Source organism: Podarcis raffonei, chromosome 1 (assembly GCF_027172205.1).
Source record: "Podarcis raffonei isolate rPodRaf1 chromosome 1, rPodRaf1.pri, whole genome shotgun sequence".
Classification (NCBI taxonomy): Eukaryota; Metazoa; Chordata; class Lepidosauria; order Squamata; family Lacertidae; genus Podarcis; species Podarcis raffonei.
The window spans coordinates 116,499,740-116,521,005 of NC_070602.1; the positions used below are offsets into that span (position 1 = coordinate 116,499,740).

The 21,266-nt window shown below is 43.3% G+C and overlaps 1 protein-coding gene across 1 annotated transcript in view; it reads left to right on the top strand.

The window, feature by feature from the left end:
* Positions 1–21,266, top strand: part of LOC128398345 (dynein axonemal heavy chain 11-like) — a 221,952-nt gene that overhangs the window by 83,066 nt on the left and 117,620 nt on the right. Inside the window, exons 31-35 of the mRNA XM_053359350.1 lie at positions 12,558–12,762; positions 14,014–14,179; positions 15,272–15,374; positions 17,456–17,695; positions 20,075–20,236. Coding sequence (XP_053215325.1) covers positions 12,558–12,762; positions 14,014–14,179; positions 15,272–15,374; positions 17,456–17,695; positions 20,075–20,236 — 876 coding nt within the window. The remainder of the gene's footprint in view (positions 1–12,557; positions 12,763–14,013; positions 14,180–15,271; positions 15,375–17,455; positions 17,696–20,074; positions 20,237–21,266) is intronic.

The following is a 21,266-nucleotide window of genomic DNA, read 5'->3' on the forward strand; positions in this document are numbered from 1 at the left end:
CCAGTTTTCCTAAGGACTGGTGAGCTACATTTTATCTGCTCCAAGGTTCATCTGACAATCCCAGTCTTCTTGACCTCTAAACTCTGTGTGGCAGATCCAGCTGACTTTGGGTTCTCTATTTTGATTTCACATTTCAGAACATAAACACAAGAAACCCACAATGTAGACTAGTGGCGCCAACTTGAATAAAATATTGCGGAGGGGGCCAGGTAAGCCCTGCTCCACATAATCGATCACAAGACAGCATTTGAATGGCAATGCCTATCAACTTTTGGGAGCCCAAGCCCCCTCAAATATTTTATTGGGGGCATGCATTAAGGGACCTTGGCCCCTAGGAGTTGACTCCTATGAGAGACATACAGTGGAAACCTTGGGTTACAGATGCTTCAGGTTACAGATGCTTCAGGTTACAGATGCTTCAGGTTACAGACTCCGCTAACCCAGAAATAGTACCTTGGGTTAAGAACTTTGCTTCAGGATGAGAACAGAAATCATGCAGCAGCGGCGCAGTGGCAGCGGGAGGCCCCATTAGCTAAAGTGGTACCTCAGGTTAAGAACAGTTTCAGCTTAAGAATGGACCTCTGGAACGAATTAAGTTCTTAACCTGAGGTTGTTGTTGTTTAGTCTTTTAGTCGTGTCCAACTCTTCGTGACTCCATGGACCAGAGCACGCCAGGCACTCCTGTCTTCCACTGCCTCCCGCAGTTTGGTCAGACTCATGTTTGTAGCTTCGAGGACACTGTCCAACCATCTCGTCCTCTGTCGTCCCCTTCTCCTTGTGCCCTCCATCTTTCCCATCATCATGGTCTTTTCCAGGGAGTCTTCTCTTCCCATGAGGTGGCCAAAGTATTGGAGCCTCAGCTTCACGATCTGTCCTTCCAGTGAGCACTCAGGGCTAATTTCCTTAAGAATGGATGTGTTTGATCTTCTTGCAGTCCATGGGACTCTCAAGAGTCTCCTCCAGCACCATAATTCAAAAGCACCAATTCTTCAGCGATCAGCCTTCTTTATGGTCCAGCTCTCACTTCCATACATCCCTACCGGGAAAACCATGGCTTTAACAATACGGACCTTTGTTGGCAAAGTAACCTGAGGTACCACTGTATATTTAAAACAACAGATTGGCCAAGACTTGGGAGGATTATGTATACCAAAATTGGAAACCACCATGGTGAATGTTTTTCTGATCCTTTTCAAGTGGCAAGCGAAAAAGGGGGGAACAAAATGAAACCCTCTTGTCCCCTTTCCTCCTCTCTGTTCCTTAGTGAATGCCATCTTGCCAAATGAACTGGGATGGGGAAAGTGTGGTCCTCCAGTTGTGGTTGGACTCCAACTCCCATCAACCACAGTCAGCATAGCTAATGGACATGGATGACGGGATTACTCTGGCAACAGCTGAAAGGTCACAGCCTCCCTACACATTACAGAAAACCTCTTTCTCCTAAACAGCTGCCAACTGATTGAAATTAGGGGTATTAGGCAAGGACAGAATTTGCATCCTGGTGGTTGTGGTGGGGTTTTGCTCCTAGTGAAGACAGCCAGTGGCCAAGCCTCCCTCCTACCCAGAGTCTCTTCTTATCTGAATTAGTTGCCATGCATTTTTATAATTTGGCTCAAAGAAAAACGCTCAAGGTTGACGTGGCCTGGGATTGACAGAACGATGGTTCTTGGGAATCCCTGTTGTCCATTTAAATTTTAATGTTTCTATCATTTGTTCCTCTGTGCAAATTAACGGCCATGGCAGTGTGTTGGGTTTCTTTTCTGAAGTCAGGACTTTAAATTTAATTCAATCGCCTAGATTTACAGCTATTCTATATTTCACAAGGCAGAATCAATAATGTGACTGAAGTGAAGAAGATAAAAATTTATGGTATCTTGCAATTTAATGGTTGAAAAGATGCAATTGGAGAGATCATAAATTGTGAAGGAGTTTATGCTTCATTGCTCCTGATTCAGTGCTTGCTGTTAGGACTTGATTTGTGACTATTCACAAGGTGTGATTAATGGTGTGATCGATGCTTGCTTCAGTGCAGTAAAGCAGTTGTAATGCTCTTCATTAGAATAAATAAAATAAATTGACTGAAGCTTTATAAAAACTGTGTAACATTTAAAATCTAAAATGTCATTTTTTTCCCTGTTACAATTTAGGTTTCTTCAAGGCATTTTCCACTTACAACACATTATTCATTGTCATTCTTCTCCCCCCCCCCCTGCCCCTCTTGGATATTATAGAAATTCGTGTGGGTTTGGGTTAGCTTTATGCAAAGCTCACTGAAGAGGGGGGAAAAGAAAAGGAAGGGTAGGATGGAACTGACTGGAGTCTAGGAAATTGTGGTGGCTATGTTTTGCCACCTTCCCAAGGTGTGTTCTGTTCTCCAAACATTTGAAAGCTGTGAATAACTGTGGCAGGAAACGTCCTATCGTACGGATGATTCTGAAAAAAAAGTAGACAAAATAATAGCTTCCGTTGTTCCTAAATGGAGTGGTTTTGTAATTGGCTCCAAAAAGGAGGCAGTGGAAATATATGAAACATTAAAATAGCATTTCATTATTTTGCAAAATATGGTGATGCTTTATTGTGGCCCATTAAGAAAGGGGAACTATTTTTAAAAATTGAGAACTTAGAAAAGAGGGGAGGCTTGTCTTGGTTTAAAGTTGCTTTTTTATGGATTCAGTAAATATAGACAAGGCCGCCAATCAAAAGAAAGTTGGTTCCACTTAGTACCCTTTGACATTTATAAGCTCTAGTTAGCTGCAACATATTTATCCTATTGATTTCAGTGGGACCTAAGCATAACTTTCTAACACTGTATTGGGGCCAAGGAGTGGTGAAAGAGGCATATTTATACTATAGATCCCGTGTCAGGTGACTGACAAGTGGGCAGCCTATCTGCCTGTCGTTTGGCCTTCCAGCGGTGGGGAGATAAGGATCTGGCCTGCTAGCCAGAAAAGGTTTCCCATCTCTACTTGGGAATTATAGCTGGGGTGGTGGTGAAAAAACCTCTAATACAGGAGTCTCCTAATTGAACTACATTTCCCAGAACTCTATGGGGAAAGCTAAGCACCTTAACTTAGTATAAAACCAATCTAAGTTGATTGTGTAGTTACAAACTTTAATATTCTTCATAACTTCTTCAGAAGTGCATATATAAAAAGATGTCTGAGCAATAGGAAGAAAGTAAACAGCGTTAACCTCATACCCTCTCTTCAGTAAAACTCATCACCTGTGCAAGAATTCTAGTTCTAAATATTTTTATCTTCAAGAAAGGAGCAGAGGAAGGTTTCAGGGGAGTTTTCCAAGAATGGTTGGCTCATCGATAGATGAGGTGAAGCCATGAAGCACACACACACACACACACACACACACACACACACACACCCCTCATTTTCTGCAGTGTTGTTGTTGTTACATTTTAATTTATTACCCAGCCTTCCCAAACCCCATGGTGGATTGCTGCAATTAAAAACATGTTAAAAAGCAGTCTAAAACAATTTGCAGTCACAAAGATAGGGTGAGTCTTAAAAATATACATCTCAGGTGTCAAAAGCCAGGGTAAATAGGTCAGTTAGTGAATTCTCCTATCCAGTTAGTGAATGCCCTCAGGAATGAGGCGCCACCAACTCCCAATGGAAAGAAGCCGTAAGCAATTGTATTGCTCTTCCTGGTTGCTTGGCTCCTGGTTACCTTTCAATCCCATGTCTCCGTTCCCAGCTTCTCACCACTGCCCTTCCTTGGTCCAGCCCTCACAATACAACGATGGGAAACCCTTGTGTGTGGCAACATAAAAGTGAAAGCGTTGTGTAAAGTTCGCAAATTGCGATAGTTTTACCGTTGCCAGCTTTCTGTTTGCTCTGCCTTTGTTAAGAGCTTGTCTGTACGTTCAGAAATAACCTGTAGCATATCTATTCTTTGACTGCACCACCTCAAAACGCAAATGGGAACAGAGAGACATAGCTGTCAACTTACAGATTTGAAAATAAAGGACCAGCAGCCTCGAAAATAAGGGATCAGCAGCCAAAATAAGGAATTTTCCAAGGGGCACAGGTATGTTCAACTTCTGAGCCCCTCCGAAACAAAGGCAGAAAGCCCAGCCAGCAGCCAAACAAAGCCTCAAGCAGTGCTTCCCACAGTGCAGCAACCCGGCAAAGGGGATGCAGCAAGGAAAACCACCGTCACCTCTCCGCTGGGAAGCGCTGAGCAAAGGCGAGTCCCCAGGCACCGCAGCCGATTTGATCGGCACAAGGCATGCAAGCTCCACCCCCCAGTCATTCTTAGACTCCTTATTGGGTGAGCAACGCAGCCAAGCAACACAGTTGGAGCCTCCCTCCTCCCTGGCTGGCAGGGAGAGAGGGAGAGGAGCTTCTTCCTTTGAAACCCAGGAAATTTATGGGACATCATCAATCCGGGACAGAAGTGGGACACGGCGCTGGGATAAGGGACTTTCCCACCAAATAAGGGACGGTTGACAGCTATGCAGAGAGAGTATGCATGGGTGCTGCTCTACATTGAAATAGGTAAAAGTGGTGCTGTGGTCTTGCTGATCGGAAGGTTGGCAGTTATCGAATGGAACATGAGAGAATGGGCCCGCTATTCTGCCTAAAAAAAAATAAAATCTGTTAGGATCTTACACCATGCCACCTCCGGGATTTCCCTGACAGATTTTTTATTAGGTGGGTTAGTGGGTGTGAGGACACCTGCAACTGGTATACGGAAGCCCTCGCTACACCCTTTTTACCAGATATTCTGCGGCCTCTCTATCAGGATACAAGCCAAGAAGGGGGAGCGTGGCTGGTAGGGAGACAGGCATAGGGGCTAGGGAATACAATGGATTACTTTCCATCTGTACTTTTTGCGGCTTGGTCACCAACAGAACCACTATTGGTTCCGGCATCCTTCCTGGAGCTGCCAGACTTGTAATTTCTGGAGTTCCGAAAGAAAGGTTTGGCCCGAAAGCACCTCACAAAGGAGTGGGAGCCAGAACAACGCTCGCACTCGCGAGAGTAGCAGCATTTCTCCCTGTTACTGGCTCCATTGTTACAGGCTCCCAGCAAACCCCGCGGGCCACCTTTTGTGTGGGCTTTTGCATTTTTGTGGGGTCAGCCTTCTTCTTCACCTGGGGGGTGACCCATAACATCCAAGCATCAGGTTCTTTCACATCCCACCTGGAGGTGGATATTTCCGCAGCCTTTTCCCTAAATGCCTCATCATATTCTATGGTCGTGGCTTCACCAGCCATTGCCTTGCAGTTAGGATATTACATTGGTAATTAAATGAATGCCAGCCCTGGTCAAGGTAGGCTGCAGCAACTACCCCAACATAGACTGAAACCACCGCTCACCGAGGAGGTACGGTAAGCATCCATTCTGACCATATATACAAGCCACTAATTATATAGAAAAGCAGGAGTCATAGAGTTGGAGAGGAGCTTATAGGCCACATTCCAAACTCCTGCTTGGTGCATGAAATTTAAAGCTAAAACTGTTAAGTTGTGGGCAAACATATCAGACGACACAGCGATTCTTCAAACAGCTCTTGTTTATTCAAAGGCCAGAACTGAACTGGACTGAAGAGCTCAGTCAGCCTGCTTATATAGAGCTCCAGAACAACGTAACTGTAGCAACTTTCTAAAACTATGCAATCACTGAACGTCACTTTCGATCCTTCATTTGCATACAACTATCCAATCACTGAACATCACTTTCGATCCTTCATTTGCATACAAACTATCCAATCACTGAATGTCACTTTCGATCCTTCATTTGCATAACTATCTACAGTATTCCCCTGCTGGCCCAGGGTGAGAACTTCAGTACATAACGAAAACAATCCTCAATAGATGGTTGTCCAGTCTACTGGAAAACCTCCACCAATTCAAGGTAATAATTGGTTCTGTTGTTGAACTATAGGCACTGTCAAAAAGTGTCTTCTAATGCTCAGCCAAAATATTATGCCCATATAAAGCTGTTTGCCACAAAAATCTGTATTGCTTTTTGACTGTCAACAGTCTACCACCAGGTTTCCCAAACGGGTCTCCAGCTATTTTTGGACTACAATTCCCATCTTCTCTGACCATTGGTCCTGCTAGCTCGGGATGATGGGAGTTGTAGTTCAGAGACAGCTGGAGACCAAGTTTGGGAAAGCCTGGTCTACGCACTTGGAATTTGAACTCACAAATTCATTCCCTTTTCTCTGCATTTGAATATTTTTTACTACTGTTATCCCCCCGGTGAAGTAATTCTATTCAGTGTAAAGCAATATAGGCAAAGGAGACCTAGATAGTTTTTCTTCAGTGATAAGTGTCACCTGTGCAGCCTCATTATTACTTTCAGCAAATCAGCCAGCCCTGTGATACTCATCTTTCTTAGGCATATAGTTTTCCAAATTCTCAACATATCCCTTGATCAGCTTAGTGATATGTTGAAAAATAAAGGATATAGCACATGGTGGGCTCTGCGTGTTGGGGGGTGAGGGGGAAGCATCCTTTTCTCTGTGTCTATCCACGGGTTCCTTCTAGATCCCTCACAGTTCATTAGGAGGTTGCTCAATTTATTAGAAACCAATCATGCATTCATACATTCTTCCATCTGAAGTGCACTTTTAAATGTTAGACTATACACTAATCAAGTTGAACATGATAATGAGAGCACGTTCACATTGTTAAGGTAAATGATCCAATGCACTCATAGTGAAGACTTATTTGAACTACAATTGGAGCTTTTCATTGCAATATTGAACATTCTGGGGAACTTGGAGTGTGTTGTTTGGTGGCTGACTTGCAAATGTCTGATTATCATTATCTTGCTGGCGGTGGGTTGGCCATTTCACTCTTGCTTTCGGTTGCTTTTCTAGGAGTCATTAGAATTTTATGGCAAATTGGGAACTGGATTCTAGATGTTATGAATATTAATGCTCTTCCTTTTCTTACAAAGGCAGACACAAATATTTATTTATTTACAGCACAATCCTATAGATCGTTGCTTAGAGCTAAATCCTTTTTTTTTTATAATGATTTTTTATTACAGATTTTTATAACAACACAAACATATAACAAATACATAAACAAACAAAAAACAAAAACAGAACAAAAAACATGTACCATTTCATATCTTAGTTTCTTATACCTTTCTTCCCCGACTTCCTCATGCCTCCCTTTTCTGTATTCCAAGTTCTTATCAATTACTCAGCAAATCTTCCCTTATTTTAATTAAAATTTAAACTAATCTTCCTTATTCTCCTTGTCTTAACCATTACTGATAGTAACCATTTACTTTCCAGTCCAACATCATTCTAACTTTCATTAATTTTGTAATATTTCTTTAAATAGTCCTTGAACTTTTTCCATTCTTCTTGCGCTGCTTCTCTTCCCTGGTTTCGGATTCTGCTCGTCATTTCTGCCAAGCCCATGTAGTCTATCACCTTCATCTGCCATTCTTCCAGTGTGGGTAAATCTTGCGTCTTCCAGTACTTCGCAATGAGTATTCTAGCTGCTGTTGTAGCTTAGAGCTAAATCCTATTTTCAGTGGGGCTTGCTCCTGGGAAAGTGGGTATGGTGTCACAGGCTTGTTTCTTTATTTCTATTGATTAATAATCTGCTTCACTGTATAGAGCAAAGGTAGATTGTTTACATTTTTACATCTTCATATTTAAAGCAACAAGAACAAGATGCCTTCTTAAGAAGGAAGGGGTAAATGCACCTGCTTTGCCAACTCCTAGGGGCCAAGGCTGCCCCCCCCCAAAGTGGATGGAAATTGCCATTCTAGTGGACAACGTTTTGTGATTGATTAGGTGGGGTTGGGAATACCTGCCCCTCCCCCAATATTTTATTCAAGTTGGCAACCCTGTGGCAGACAACTGCCATTTTAGGCCCTCAAAATTCAGTACCCAATCTGATGTGGTCTTGGGCATTGTATTTGGGGGGATTTAAGATGTCGTTCACATGGTATCAATGGCCTGGAGCCGAAAAGGAGCTCATCTCATATTTTAAAGCCCTACCCACTGCCAGGTGTCTCAGGATTGGTCAGGCATAGATAGAGTGTGCGCAAGTGAGTTGAGGGTGTTGGCTGTTGTAGTGCCAAGCCAAAGAGACGTGAAGCAGGGCCTCCATCCAGCTCTGCCACTGTTAGCCCCAGTCACTTACACACACGGCAGGTCATAATTTAAAATAATAGTCACGTTCCGCCTCAGTTCAAGAACGATTGGCAGTGGATGGTGCCATCTTAGATCCTCAGAATGCACTGGCCAATATGACGTCGACATCACACCAATCATTGCATTTGGGGTGGTGTGGGGTTCAAGACTGTGACTAGTTGCTGACTCCCTCAAGCTTAGGTTCTGAAATCTCTATCCTACCACGTCAAGGGTATTGCAATCTGAGCTTCTAGTCTTGGATTTATGGGTGGCAAGAGCTTTGAAGAACCCAGCGGCAGTTGCAGCCTGCATGGTGCACGTAGTGCCTAGTTTTTGCTGAGCAAAAGGCCGATGAAGAGTCACAAGGAAGGGAAAGACCTTGTGGACTGCTGCCAGGGAAGTTTCACTTCGAACAATGGAGATGCAGCGATATCAATAGATCTTTTAAATGCACTGCTCCACTTGCTTTTTCTTAGCCTTTCCCCCCTTGGAGTTAGCTGCCTTTCAAATTTTGATTGCTAGACTTTTACTACTCGGTTGGGGGAAAAGGCAGTGCTGTGGGGCTTACTTAGAGCAACATCATTCAACTTGTTGCTACGTCGTGTCTTCTTCTCCTATGGAGCGTTTGGTGCAGGAAGGAAAAGAGCCAGGGAGCATGAGATGAAAGAGGGACTGCCTTAGTGCAAGGAGAGAAGACAGGAAGTGTGCAAAAGACTCACTTTGGCCCCACAGTTGTAGTGTGGGCAAATGGATGGAAGGCATTTTGAGGCTGGGGAAAATAAGGGAGAAATATAGTTAAAGCTATGGTTTTCCCAGTAGCGATGTATGGAAGTGAGAGCTGGACCATGAAGAAGGCTGATCGCTGAAGAATTGATGCTTTTGAATTATGGTGCTGGAGGAGACTCTTGAGAGTCCCATGGACTGCAAGACGATCAAACCTCTCCATTCTGAAGGAAATCAGCCCTGAGTGCTCACTGGAAGGACAGATCCTGAAGCTGAGGCTCCAATACTTTGGCCACCTCATGAGAAGAGAAGACTGCCTGGAAAAGACCCTGATGTTGGGAAAGATGGAGGGCACAAGGAGAAGGGGACGACAGAGGACGAGATGGTTGGACAGTGTTCTCGAAGCTACCAGCATGAGTTTGACCAAACTGCAGGAGGCAGTGGAAGACAGGAGTGCCTGGCTTGCTCTGGTCCATGGGGTCACAAAAGAGTCGGACACGACTAAACGACTAAACAACAACAAGATGGGCTTTCATGATGTCTCTTGTCTTCTCTCAGATCTACACACCCTGTACACAAACACACAAACTCTCTGTTTTCGTTTCTCTCCATTTCTCACTTTTCCAATCTTCAGTTCTTCTCATTTCCACCTCGGCTTGCAATTTCTTAAAAAATGCCCTCCTGAAAACGTACCAGCATTTCAGTGTGAATTTTTCCTAATATACCAATTTTTGTATGCAATTTCTGCCTGATAGCTTGCATTTTCATGTTGTTTTCGCTAATAACATGAGAGCCGATAAGCTGATACTGAATCCCGAAAAGACAGGAGTGTTTTGTGTCCTAAGTTCTCCTATCTGGGAGCTGGGGAGGTGGCCCGCCCTGAATGGGGTTGCACTCCCTTAGCAGAAAAGGCTGACAGTTTGGAGGGTGCTCTGTCACTGGAAGCTCAGGTGGGTCTGTGGCTAGGAATGCCTTTTTTTCAGTTCTGGCTTTTTGGTTCAGCCACAGACCCTTTTGGACAGAGATGACTCGGCCACTGTACTCCATGCTCTGGTACATTCCTGATTGGATTACTGCAATGCACTCTATGTGGGACTGCCCTTGAAGATGACTCAGGCCAAAATGCAGCAGCCAGATTACTGGCCTGGGTTCTGTTTCAATCTCATAGGTAAAGGTAAAGGGACCCCTAACCATTAGGTCCAGTCATGGCCAACTCTGGGGTTGCGGCGCTCATCTTGCTTTACTGGCCGAGGGAGCTGGCGTACAGCTTCTGGGTCATGTGGCCAGCATGACTAAGCCGCTTCTGGCAAACCAGAGCAACGCACGGAAACGCTGTCTACCTTCCCACCGGAGAGGTACCTATTTATCTACTTGCACTTTGACGTGCTTTCGAACTGCTAGGTTGGCAGGAGCAGGGACCGAGCAACGGGAGCTCACCCCGTCGTGGGGATTCGAACCTCCAACCTTCTGGTTGGCAAGTCGTAGGCTCTGTGGTTTAACCCACAGTGCCACCCACGTCCCTTCAATCTCATACAACTCCCCTTTTAATGGAAGCTGCATTGGCTGCCCACGCAAGGTCCTAGCTCTGGTGGAGAAGTGACTCATAATTGAAGTCAAAGTCAAACTCAGATCTGATACATTTGCAATGGTTTGGTTTCCTTTGCTTAATTTAGGGTGGCCATACATCCAGAAATTCCCAAATAATACGGGAATTATTACTATTTTTTCAACAACTTTTGTGTCCGAATTTTCACTTGAAATATGGCAACCCTACAGCAACTCCTCTTCCAGTGTTTTAAAGCTATCTGCTCCATATGCTGGTTTTTGAAGAGACTCCTTGGAATAGCATGCTTAGTATTTGTTAACCTACCCACTGTCTCTGTAACCTCCTTTATGTACTTAATTCAACTAAAAAAAACGAGAAATCTGTGTTACTTATTTGTTATTGTTGACTTTTTATTATACGCTTCTGAAAACCCATAGATACACACACAAAGAGCAACTGAGAGAACCAACATAAATGGAGAAATCCTTTCATCCCTACTCTCAGCCAGTAGGAACATTTGGTTCCATCTTTTTTGGTTCAATGCTTTTAAATGGGCCTTGAGAATCAATTTGTTTAGATCTGCTTTTAGCCAAGATACTGGACTGTTTTGTAAATATTATTTAATTGCTTAAACTGCTTCTGATTTCCTTTTAATTGGTTTAACGTTGATTCTATGAGTGCTGTGCTATAACCCACAACATTTTTAAACTGCCAATTTGTTTGTTACTGTAGTGAGATGGGTTCTAAGTCCCCTGCCCTCCATTTTTATTTCTATATGTAAACCACCTCGTAACTCTTTTGCCCTAAAAGCGGCATAGAAATAACTAGAAATAAACGAAGAATAAGTAGTTGAAATGAGTTGCAACCCTATCCGACGACCACACTCGTGTCACAACAAAATAGTTCGCTCCTAAGTAGAGCTTGTGCCTGAGTGTTTCAAAGCTCTAACCTTAATCAAACCACACAACATTTCTGTGATACAATTAAGTAATAATATGTCCATTTTCCAGTTGGCTAAACTAAGCACAGATAAGTTAATTAACTTACCCAAGAGACTACACAGTATCAATTAATCACTAAAGTAGAAACTGCACCCAGAATCACAATTAATTATAGCCTTGCTCTGATTGTTATTAGACTTTCTTCACTATAGTGCAAGCGTTTCCCTTCGCAACACCAGAACGAGTGTATTCACACGTCATACACACCAGAGACAGCCGCTGAAAAACTCTTGAAGCTTAGCGATTGATTCAATATGCAGTAGGCATATTTCACTTCAAGAATCCACATTTTTCTATCTGCCTCCTCGTGTTCTTTGTGGGCTTGTAAAAATGACAATCCATTATGGACCTATACTTTATTTTTCATTTGGAACCTTGTAGAGAGAGCGATCTTCCTCCCACCCTCTCACCACCTCACCAGATTCTCACATTATCTCCTATACAAGCTGACTTCATACTTCATTTCTGCCATTGATATGCCTATTTTCTGCAGTGTGAATGAACTGCCTGGGGTGATAAATATTAAAGTATATCTGCAGTTACATTTTCAAAAGAAATTGGGCCTTTTTGTGAATAAAATTATTGCTGCCATATTTACCCAGTTTCCCAATTTTAATTCTGATCTCCTTGGGTAGAATTTTTGGTCCAACTTATTGGCAAAAGCAATTCAACATCATTTCTCTTCATTTATGTCCATGTTATATTATTTCAGCATAATCATATGGTAGCGCTATGACTTATGTTTATAGCATGTCATTTATATTTGAAAATGTGAATATAGACATTGCAATAATTCTCATATTACATTTCACTGTATTTTAAGTGACAGCAAAATGCAGTATTCCACCACATTGAGTTACAAATGCTATATAATGTAATCTTGCTAAAACAGCTATTTAGCTTCTGATCTTTGCAGTGTCAAAAATCATTCATTGTTATTACAAAATTAAGATTATGACAAGTATAAAGTCTGAGTAACTGTTATATATTTCCACTTGTTTAATCTTAATGTATAAATTCACTTTTCTGTCACCTAAATTGAAGTATAAAAACAATTACATTGATTTACATTGTGAAAGAGCACTCTTAACTGCATAACATATATCTTTCCCCCTTGTCTCTAAAATGCATATACCTCTTTGCCTTGTCTGAGGGAACAGACAGTCTTGATTCATACATCCGAGACCATTCGCTTGAGATATTTTGTGGATTTGCTTTTGGAGAAGGGTCAGCCAATTATGCTTGTGGGAAATGCTGGAGTTGGAAAAACCATTCTCATGTCGGACAAGTTTAGCAAGCTCTCAGAAGATTATATGGTGGCTAAAGTCCCCTTCAATTATTACACAACATCTGCTATGCTTCAGCGTATGTAACTACCATCATTTTACCTCCTCCTTTAATATTCTGTCTTTACAGCAGCACAACTTCAAAATTGAAAAACCATGTCATTTCACCGCAGACCTGGGAATTAAGTAGTAGTAGTAGTAGTAATTTATTATTTATACCCTGCCTATCTGGCTGGGTTTCCACAGCAACTCTGGGCGGCTCCCAAGAGAATATAAAAAATGTGATAAAACATCACACATTAAAAACTTCCCTAAACAGGGCTGCCTTCAGATGTCTTCTAAAAGTCAGATAGTTGTTTATTTCCTTGACTTCTGAAGGGAGGGCGTTCCACAGGGCGGGCGCCACTACCGAGAAGGCCCTCTGCCTGGTTCCCTGTAACCTCACATCTCGCAGTGAGGGAATCACCAGAAGGCCCTCGGGGCTGGACCTTAGTGTCCAGGCTGAACAGTGGGGACGCTTCTTGAGGTATACTGGGCCAAGGCCATTTAGGGCTTTAAAGTTCAGCACCAGCACTTCAAACTGTGCTCAGAATCGTACTGGGAGCCAATGTAGGTCTTTCAGGACTGGCGTTATGTGGTCCTGGCGGTACTAAGATTACAGCACACCATTTGTCAGAAAAAGCAAAAAAAATAAACAAATCCTGGAGGATCAGTCATGGATCCCCTGTGTGGTTTAGTGCTTCCAGTTCCAGGTCTTTCTTATTATTTATTTATTTATTTATTTATTTATTTAGACCTAGATGCATCAACACGGTCTATTTTGTGCACGTAGTGTCTGCCTGCTGTTGTTTTACTACAACCCCCATCACCTCTTGTCTTTGGCTATGCTGGTTGAGGCTGATGGGAGTTGGGAAAACACCACTCTCTAAAAGGAGAGACTATTTCAGGGTAGCATGACTGGTTCGGCCACACTGGGCATCAGCGCCACAGGCGGTGCCTCAACAATTGTGAGCTCAAGAGGCAGGGGGAGCCACTGAAATTTGAGCCTCACCGAGTCCACCACTGCTGGAAGGCACCACATTGGCTACTCCTGATATAGGGCCTCAGCCACAAAGTCTGTCGTTTCTGACTGGCAGCTCAGAATAAATTTCATTCACGTACTTAAGGGTTTTTAGACCCTCTGAGCCTTCGACATGTGAAAGCGTACATGAATAAGCTCTATATATGACGATAATGATCTGTTTGAGCACGCTAGGTATTTGAACTCTTTGCCTTTTCCTACAGCTGCGCTTCAACTATTGTTCTCATGCAACTTCTGTTCTCTTCGCAGGTGTTCTTGAAAGGTCCTTGGAAAAGAAAGCTGGCAGAAATTATGCTCCTCCAGGCATGAGAAAATTAATTTACTTCATTGATGATCTTAATATGCCTGAGGTGGATGCCTATGGGACTGTCCAGCCTCATACTTTAATTAGACAGCACCTCGACTATAGTCATTGGTAAACTTTTTTTTTAAAAAAAGTTTAAAGTTATACATTTATGCATATTTGGAAATATTAAATGATTTCTAGCTTGACTAGTATGACTATGAACTGATGAGTAAAGAAAATAGCATGGCACATATTCATGAGTAGGAACCTTTATTTTGCTTATCTGTTGCTGGGGAAATCTTCAATATTTGCACTGGTAGATGCCCTATATATGGGCAGCCAACCATCAATGGAAGAGCATGACAAAATGACTGCAAAATTTTGGGGATGCAGTTTCTGCTTACCTTAGTAGGTATTGCCAAGAAGTACAGCTAGAAAAGGAACGTGGGGGGGGGTGCTGTGGTCTAAACCACAGAGCCTAGGGCTTGTCGATCAGAAGGTTGGCGGTTCGAATCCCCGCAACAGGGTGAGCTCCCGTTGCTCGGTCCGTGCTCCTGCCAACCTAGCAGTTCAAAAGCACGTCAAAGTGCAAGTAGATAAATAGGTACTGCTCCGGCGGGAAGGTAGGCAGCGTTTCCGTGCGCTACTCTGGTTCGCCAGAAGTGAACCTCCGGAACGAATTAAGTACGTAACCAGAGGTACCACTGTATTGTCTACCCTGATTAACGTGGGATCTGCAAGGTCTCGGGCAGACGCTTATCTTCCTCATTACCTGTTACCTGGTTTTGACTGGGTGAATGAGTTCACAGTAACCCTGAACCACATCCATGTCTGCTTCAGCCCCTTTCCAAGCGCAGAACTGCATCTGCTGCACTTGTCGAAATTGGTTACGGCATCTCAATAGCCTTGTTAAAGGGATGCCAACATTGGAAATTCTCGCCTCCATACAGGAGATACTTGAACACTACTGTCATAATTTGATGAGAGAAGGCCAAATTTAGGTCCTGTCAGTCTTCAGAGTTGCTTAAGAGACTGAGAATTATAGGAATCTTGTGTTAAGAGAGCAGGGACAAAAGAAAGGTTTTCAGATCTTTTAACAGAGGGCTACATAATCAGACTTTCTTCCTGCAGCCTTCAGTGTGAAGATCTGTCAATAGGGATCTCAAACTGTGAATATACAATTGAGTTTTATTATCTCTTTGTTATTTTGTAACTACATAGGTATGACAGACAGAAACTGATTTTGAAAGAAATTCACAATTGTCAGTATGTCACGTGCATGAATCCCACGGCTGGAAGTTTTTCAGTAAATCAGCGTCTTCAGGTAGGTTGCCATAAGTGCCAAATGTTAGCAGCCTATTCCTCCCTCTTCTTCCCCAGAATAATATTAAAGTGATTTTAATTTCAGCAAAAGAGAAAATCATTAACTTTATTGTGTGCACTAGTGTTTACACCTCTGGAGATAGAGTTTTTGGGGGTTTATGTGTGTTAAAAATACTCAAGTATGGCTTTTTCTCTGCTTTCTTGTCATAATACTAATAAATAATGATACGTGAATCGTTGGACTAGATACAGAGCTAAATAACATGATCAGGGATGAGCACAACTAGGTCCATTCACACATAAGCACTCATTGGAAATAGCTTCCTAATCTGCAAAAGTAACCTCTGAATATGAATGGATGCCTGACTTGAGTAACCCAGGTGAAGTATTTTGTGATGAAGTGAAAACCAGCACGAATGAAACAAAATTAAAAGCACAAGAGGATCACTAGGTGAAATATACTTGGAGTCGAGAGTGGATTTCATGCTCTTTATTCAGCTCATGGTAGTGAGGAATGAAAGTTCCCCCAAAATATCTGCTTTATATACATTATTTACAAAATGGGCCACACGTGATTGGCTAATTCCTGGATTCTCCTGTAGGCCAATCAGGTTGCGGATTCACTTCCACCTGGAGCTGGATTGGGTGGCTCCTGCGGACCAATCATACTGCTGCATTGTTCTAGAACCAGTCAGACTGCTGCATTCTGAATCCTATTGTTCTAGGACCAATCAGACTGCTGCATTTGGATCCTATTCAACTCAGTACATAACACTAGGTGTCAGGGACCGTGATGAGGAGGGCTGCACTGAGGAGGAATGGTGGGAGCCACCCCTTCCCCCTGCTCCTGATCAGGATCCTGAATCTTCCCAGGAGCAGGAGGACAGTATAGATTTGGAATAGTGGTTTGCAGAGGGACATAGTTCAGAAGGCAGAAGCTGGGAAATACTGGATGGGGAACAGTTAGGAGAAGAATCACTGGGAGGGAGAGGGTTAACAGATTCACTGTCTCTGGAAAGCATTCCTTTGCTCAGCCCAAGGTCAAGAAGAGCAGATAAGGTGGCAGCAAAGAAAGCACAGTGGTTACAAGCTCGGGTTACAAGACGCAGTAATGACGTGTGTGACTAGGGAGTAAGTGGGTGGAACCCTTAATTGTGGGAGCACCTTCATTCCTAGGAAATGGATTCTCTCGCTGTGATCATTAAAGTTTCTAACTGGTTAGAAGACTCCTTTTCCTTTGTTCTGCTTATCTACTGCCAAAGTGGGGAGGAAGCCAGTTCCCTGAAGCCTGACACTAGGCAGTCGAGGATGGGAGACTGGGTTGGGCTTCATCCTTTTCCATTGGCTTCTTGGAGGCATCTTGTTGAACACTTTTTGGAAGCAGAATGCTGAACTTTGGGTCTGGTCCAGGAGGGCTCTTCTGATGTGTAGAACTATATATACCGTATTTTTCGCCCTATAGGGCGCACCGGCCCAGAGGGCGCACCTAGTTTTTTGGGGGGGAAATAAAGGGGGGGAATTATTTTTTCCCCAGGCGTGGGGCTGGGGTAGAACAGGCTGCTATCCGCAAGCCTTGGGAGCCCAGTGGGAACTCCTGCCAGTCTCCCCAGGCTTGCGGATATCTGCCCGAAGCCCGGGGCGCTCTCCGCTGCGCTCCCCGGATTTCAGGCTGCCGGCTGCTGTCCGCAAGCCTTGGGAGCCCGGCGGGAACTCCCGCAGGCTCCCAAGGCTTGCGGATAGCTTCCTGAAGCACCAGCCCCTCTTGCTCTCCGGGCTTCAGCGAAAGCCTGCATTTGCCCCATAGGACGCACACACATTTCCCCTTCATTTTTGGAGGGGGGAAAGTGCGTCCTATAGGGCGAAAAATACGGTGTGTGTGTCTATGTGTGTGTATATATATATGTATATATGTGTGTATATATATATGTGTGTGTGTGTGTGTGTGTTTCCCCACACCCAAAAAACTTCTCAGCTCCCTTTGAAAGTTGCCTTCAAGATTTCAAATATGCAAATCAAATAGTGGCTATAATATACTCTCTCGTTTGCTTCTTCCCCGTCTCCCTTTCCCCCCTTCTCTTTCAGAGACATTTCTCTGTGTTTGCTGTCCACTTCCCTGGAGCAGATGCTTTAGCAGCTATCTACGGGAAGATAATGAACATGCATTTCCAGCAAGGGGGATTCTGTTACAGCATAGTGAAGTCTGTCGGCACACTTGTCCAAGCTGCCATTTCACTGCACCAGAAGATGACGCAGAATTTTCTACCCACGGCCATCCGATTTCATTATATTTTTAATCTTAGAGATTTGACACGCATATTCCAGGTAATGCAGTTCACTCCTTTCTTTGTTTCCAGTTGGTCGGAGTTTTGTTTTGATTTTTTAACAAAATAATTTTTATTAAGTACAAATTAGAAAACATACATATTTACAAGAAAAGAAAATACATATAACCAAGGAAAAAAATTAGAGAATACTTTGCCTCTTTTCATATTTACAGTTATTTATACCTCTGTAAAATGCTATTCACAATAAAGGAGTGAAATGAAAGATAAGATATCAGAAAAAAGAAAAAAAGAACAAAGAAAAAATAAAGAAGTAAAAGAAAAGGATCATGGGTGAAAATTTTTAAAAGTAAATAAGTATTCACTATACATAGCCGTTTCCCATCTATATTTATATTCAATTGTATAATTTTATCTTGTCCTTATCCACCTTAAAAAGTGTTGTTGTTTTTAAAAAGACTTCCACCGTTTGCCTCGCGCGTTTTTAATAATCCGTTCGTCAAATCCTCTGTTCTTCATATTTTCCCTTTGGATTTCCTTAATGTCTCACTTTGTGTTTTTTATATTACGCACAAGATTATTCTAAACACAACCAGATTTTTATAGTCGAGCCCTGGTTTTGTAAATAATCATTTAAGAACTCCCATTGCTTCATAACCATGATCGGAGTTGTTATATAACCCGCATACAGTGGACCACAGCCAGCCTAGGACGTTTTGCCACTTGGGGCAAAAACCCACGACTGTTCCCTGCCTCCGCCTCCTTGGACGTGCCCCTCTGCTGCCCTGCCCCCCCCCCCCAGCTACTGCTGCCTCTATAAATGCCCCTTGCCCCTTCCTCTGCTGTGTGCATGGTCTGCCCTGCTGCTATGGGGAGTAGGCAGCAGTGGGGCACAGAAGTGACGTGGCGCACGTAAGGTGGAGGAGGCACAGCCACATAGGAGGCAGAGGCAGTGAGCAGCACACTCCTTGGACCCAGATCTGCCGCCTGAGGCGACTGCCTCGCATTGCCTGGTGAGCGAGGCAGCCCTGCAGTAGTCTTACAGGAGGAAATGGCTGGTCTGCGCAGTAAAAAGCAGGATCAGTGATGGATCTAAGTTCATAAATAATATTTATTTGCATGGAATTCTAGCCTTAGAAAAGTTTTAGTCTGGGGTGGGGTTGGGGGTTGGAAAATAAGGCTATAGACATATCCATAGCTGTCAAGTTTCAGATTTGAAAATAAGGGATCAGCAACCTCACCTGTCCCGGGGACAGTCTACGGGATATCTAACAATCCAGGATAGCAGCAGGAAGCAGCCAGAAACGGTGCTGGAATAAGGGAATTTCCTGCAAAAAAGGGAAGGTTGACAGCTATGGACATATCTGTGGCATAGCATGGGGGGCACAGGGGCAGTTGGAGCGGGCACAAAATTGGTAGGGGGCACAAAATTTCAGCACCCAGTGCTGCCTCAATACAGCTGCACACTTCTGTCTCTGGGCTCTGTTGAAAACGGCTTCTCCGTGTGTAACAGGAAGTGAACTCTCCAAACAACAGAACATCTCTTCTTATCTTTGTGGCTGCAATCTCCTGGGTGATGTGGCAGTTAAATGCGCATGTGTACTCCATCCATCTCCCTCCCTCCCATTCACCCCTCCATGTGGCCCCTGGTACTGGCAACCCACGATACGCCACTGGTACACATTAACAGCTTAAAAAACAGTGAGGTCATTTCTCCCTCGCTGGGTTTCAAGTCACATTTGCATGCTGTTGTACACACCAAAGGGGAGCAAGGATGTCTCAACCAGCTATGCATCTTCCCCCCTCCCCGCAACCCCCCAAGTCCTCATGAAGCTGTCATTTACGCATGCGCAGTGACCGTCTCACATGTATATACCTCAGCTTAACTACAAAGTGGATGTGGTTTAAGTTTTCATTTCGGATTGAAGCCAGTTTGAGGGGAAATACGTGAAACAGTATTACTTCTCAAGAAACGATGGGATAGCTCTGCATCATGGGTGATGTGTGTACCCATATTTAATAGCCAGCGGTGGGGGCACATTGGAGCCAAAGGAAATAGGTAATGTGCACACAGCCATAGTCTGAGAACGGAATGCTGTAAATAGAGTGAAGCCGTTCTCGAGGCAAAGTATAAAAGCATGATTTTCACTCAAATGTAAATTATAGATAGTAAGGGTGGGAGGAAAAGGAATTGATGTTCACAAGGCAACCATAGTGCCTCATTATAAACAACACGTTGCTTTTAGCTGCAAGCCATTAATTGCCTATCAAATATATGCACATATTGTGAATAGCAAAGCCACACGTTTTTGTGTGTGCCAGAGGAGTACAGCTTATTGAATGGCATATTTAGGTATTAGTCATAAACTGAGGCTCAAGAAAGATAATGTGCAAATAAACACTTCAAACTGTTTTGTAGGGTATGCTTTTCGCAACCCCGGACTGTGTGCGGTCTCCTATTGACTTGGTCCATTTATGGTTTCATGAATCTTCCCGAGTCTACTCAGATAAACTTATGGAGGAAAATGATATTGAACATTATAACAAAGTGCTTATTGATACAGCCAAAAGGCATTTTGAGGTATGTCTTGAGTGTGACTTTGACCATGAAACATTCCTATCTGAGGCGTGTTTTTCATCTATGGAATAATCATTAATGAAATCCATTGATTGCAGCTAGAAAAGCAGGTTGGACAGATCTAATTGATTCTGCTGAAGATTGTGAATTTCCTCAGTAGCCATCTGCCTTAATGGTCATTATTGGAATGAAGACAGAGGAAAATAGCACAATTGTGAGCCTATGTCAGTGTTACATTCAATAAGATGGCGATCAGGTGTTTTCAGCCTAGATTTTTGCAGTTGAGAGTGATCTGTCTGCTGAATATGATTCTGAGTGTATACATTGGAAAGGGAACTGATTGTGTGACACATGCTTGATTGTGTGACACATGAAGGACTCTGTCATGACAGCTTAAAAATGTATAGCATCAACTGACCATTGGTTTTTAGTTGAAGATTTGGGATCCACAACTGGGGCTCACCATGGCCATAACCAGAATACACATGCATGTTTGCGTTAAAAGCGGATCCCGAGTCTGGGACTAAAAACTTGATCGCAGAACACAGATGCCTTGTCACATGCCCACAACGTAAGTTTATAGCCACCCCTTTCACTACATCCCTGTCAATAAGTTGCTGAAACATTTCTAAAACAGCCCTGTTCAGGGAAGTTTTTAATGTGTGACATTTTAATGTATTTTTAATCTTTGTTGGAAGCCGCCCAGAGTGGCTGAGGAGACTCAGCCAGATGTGCGGGGTACAAATAATAAATGATGATGATGATGATGATGATGATGATGATGATGATTCTATAAAATATATGAGAACTGCTTGAGGCTAAGGTACCATGTTTGCTGTCAAGCTGCCTTGAACTTCTAGGGAGGTGCAATAGAAGTAAGCATTTCAAGTAAATTGCTGGCATCCGTCTGTCTCGAGAGACAATGGAGGAGTGCACCTTCGAGGGTGAAGTCAAACTGTTGGAAGTTTGCAGCGCTTTGCTGTTGCTGTAGAGACCGATATGGGAGCAACATGTTTTGTTGCAGCCGGGGCAG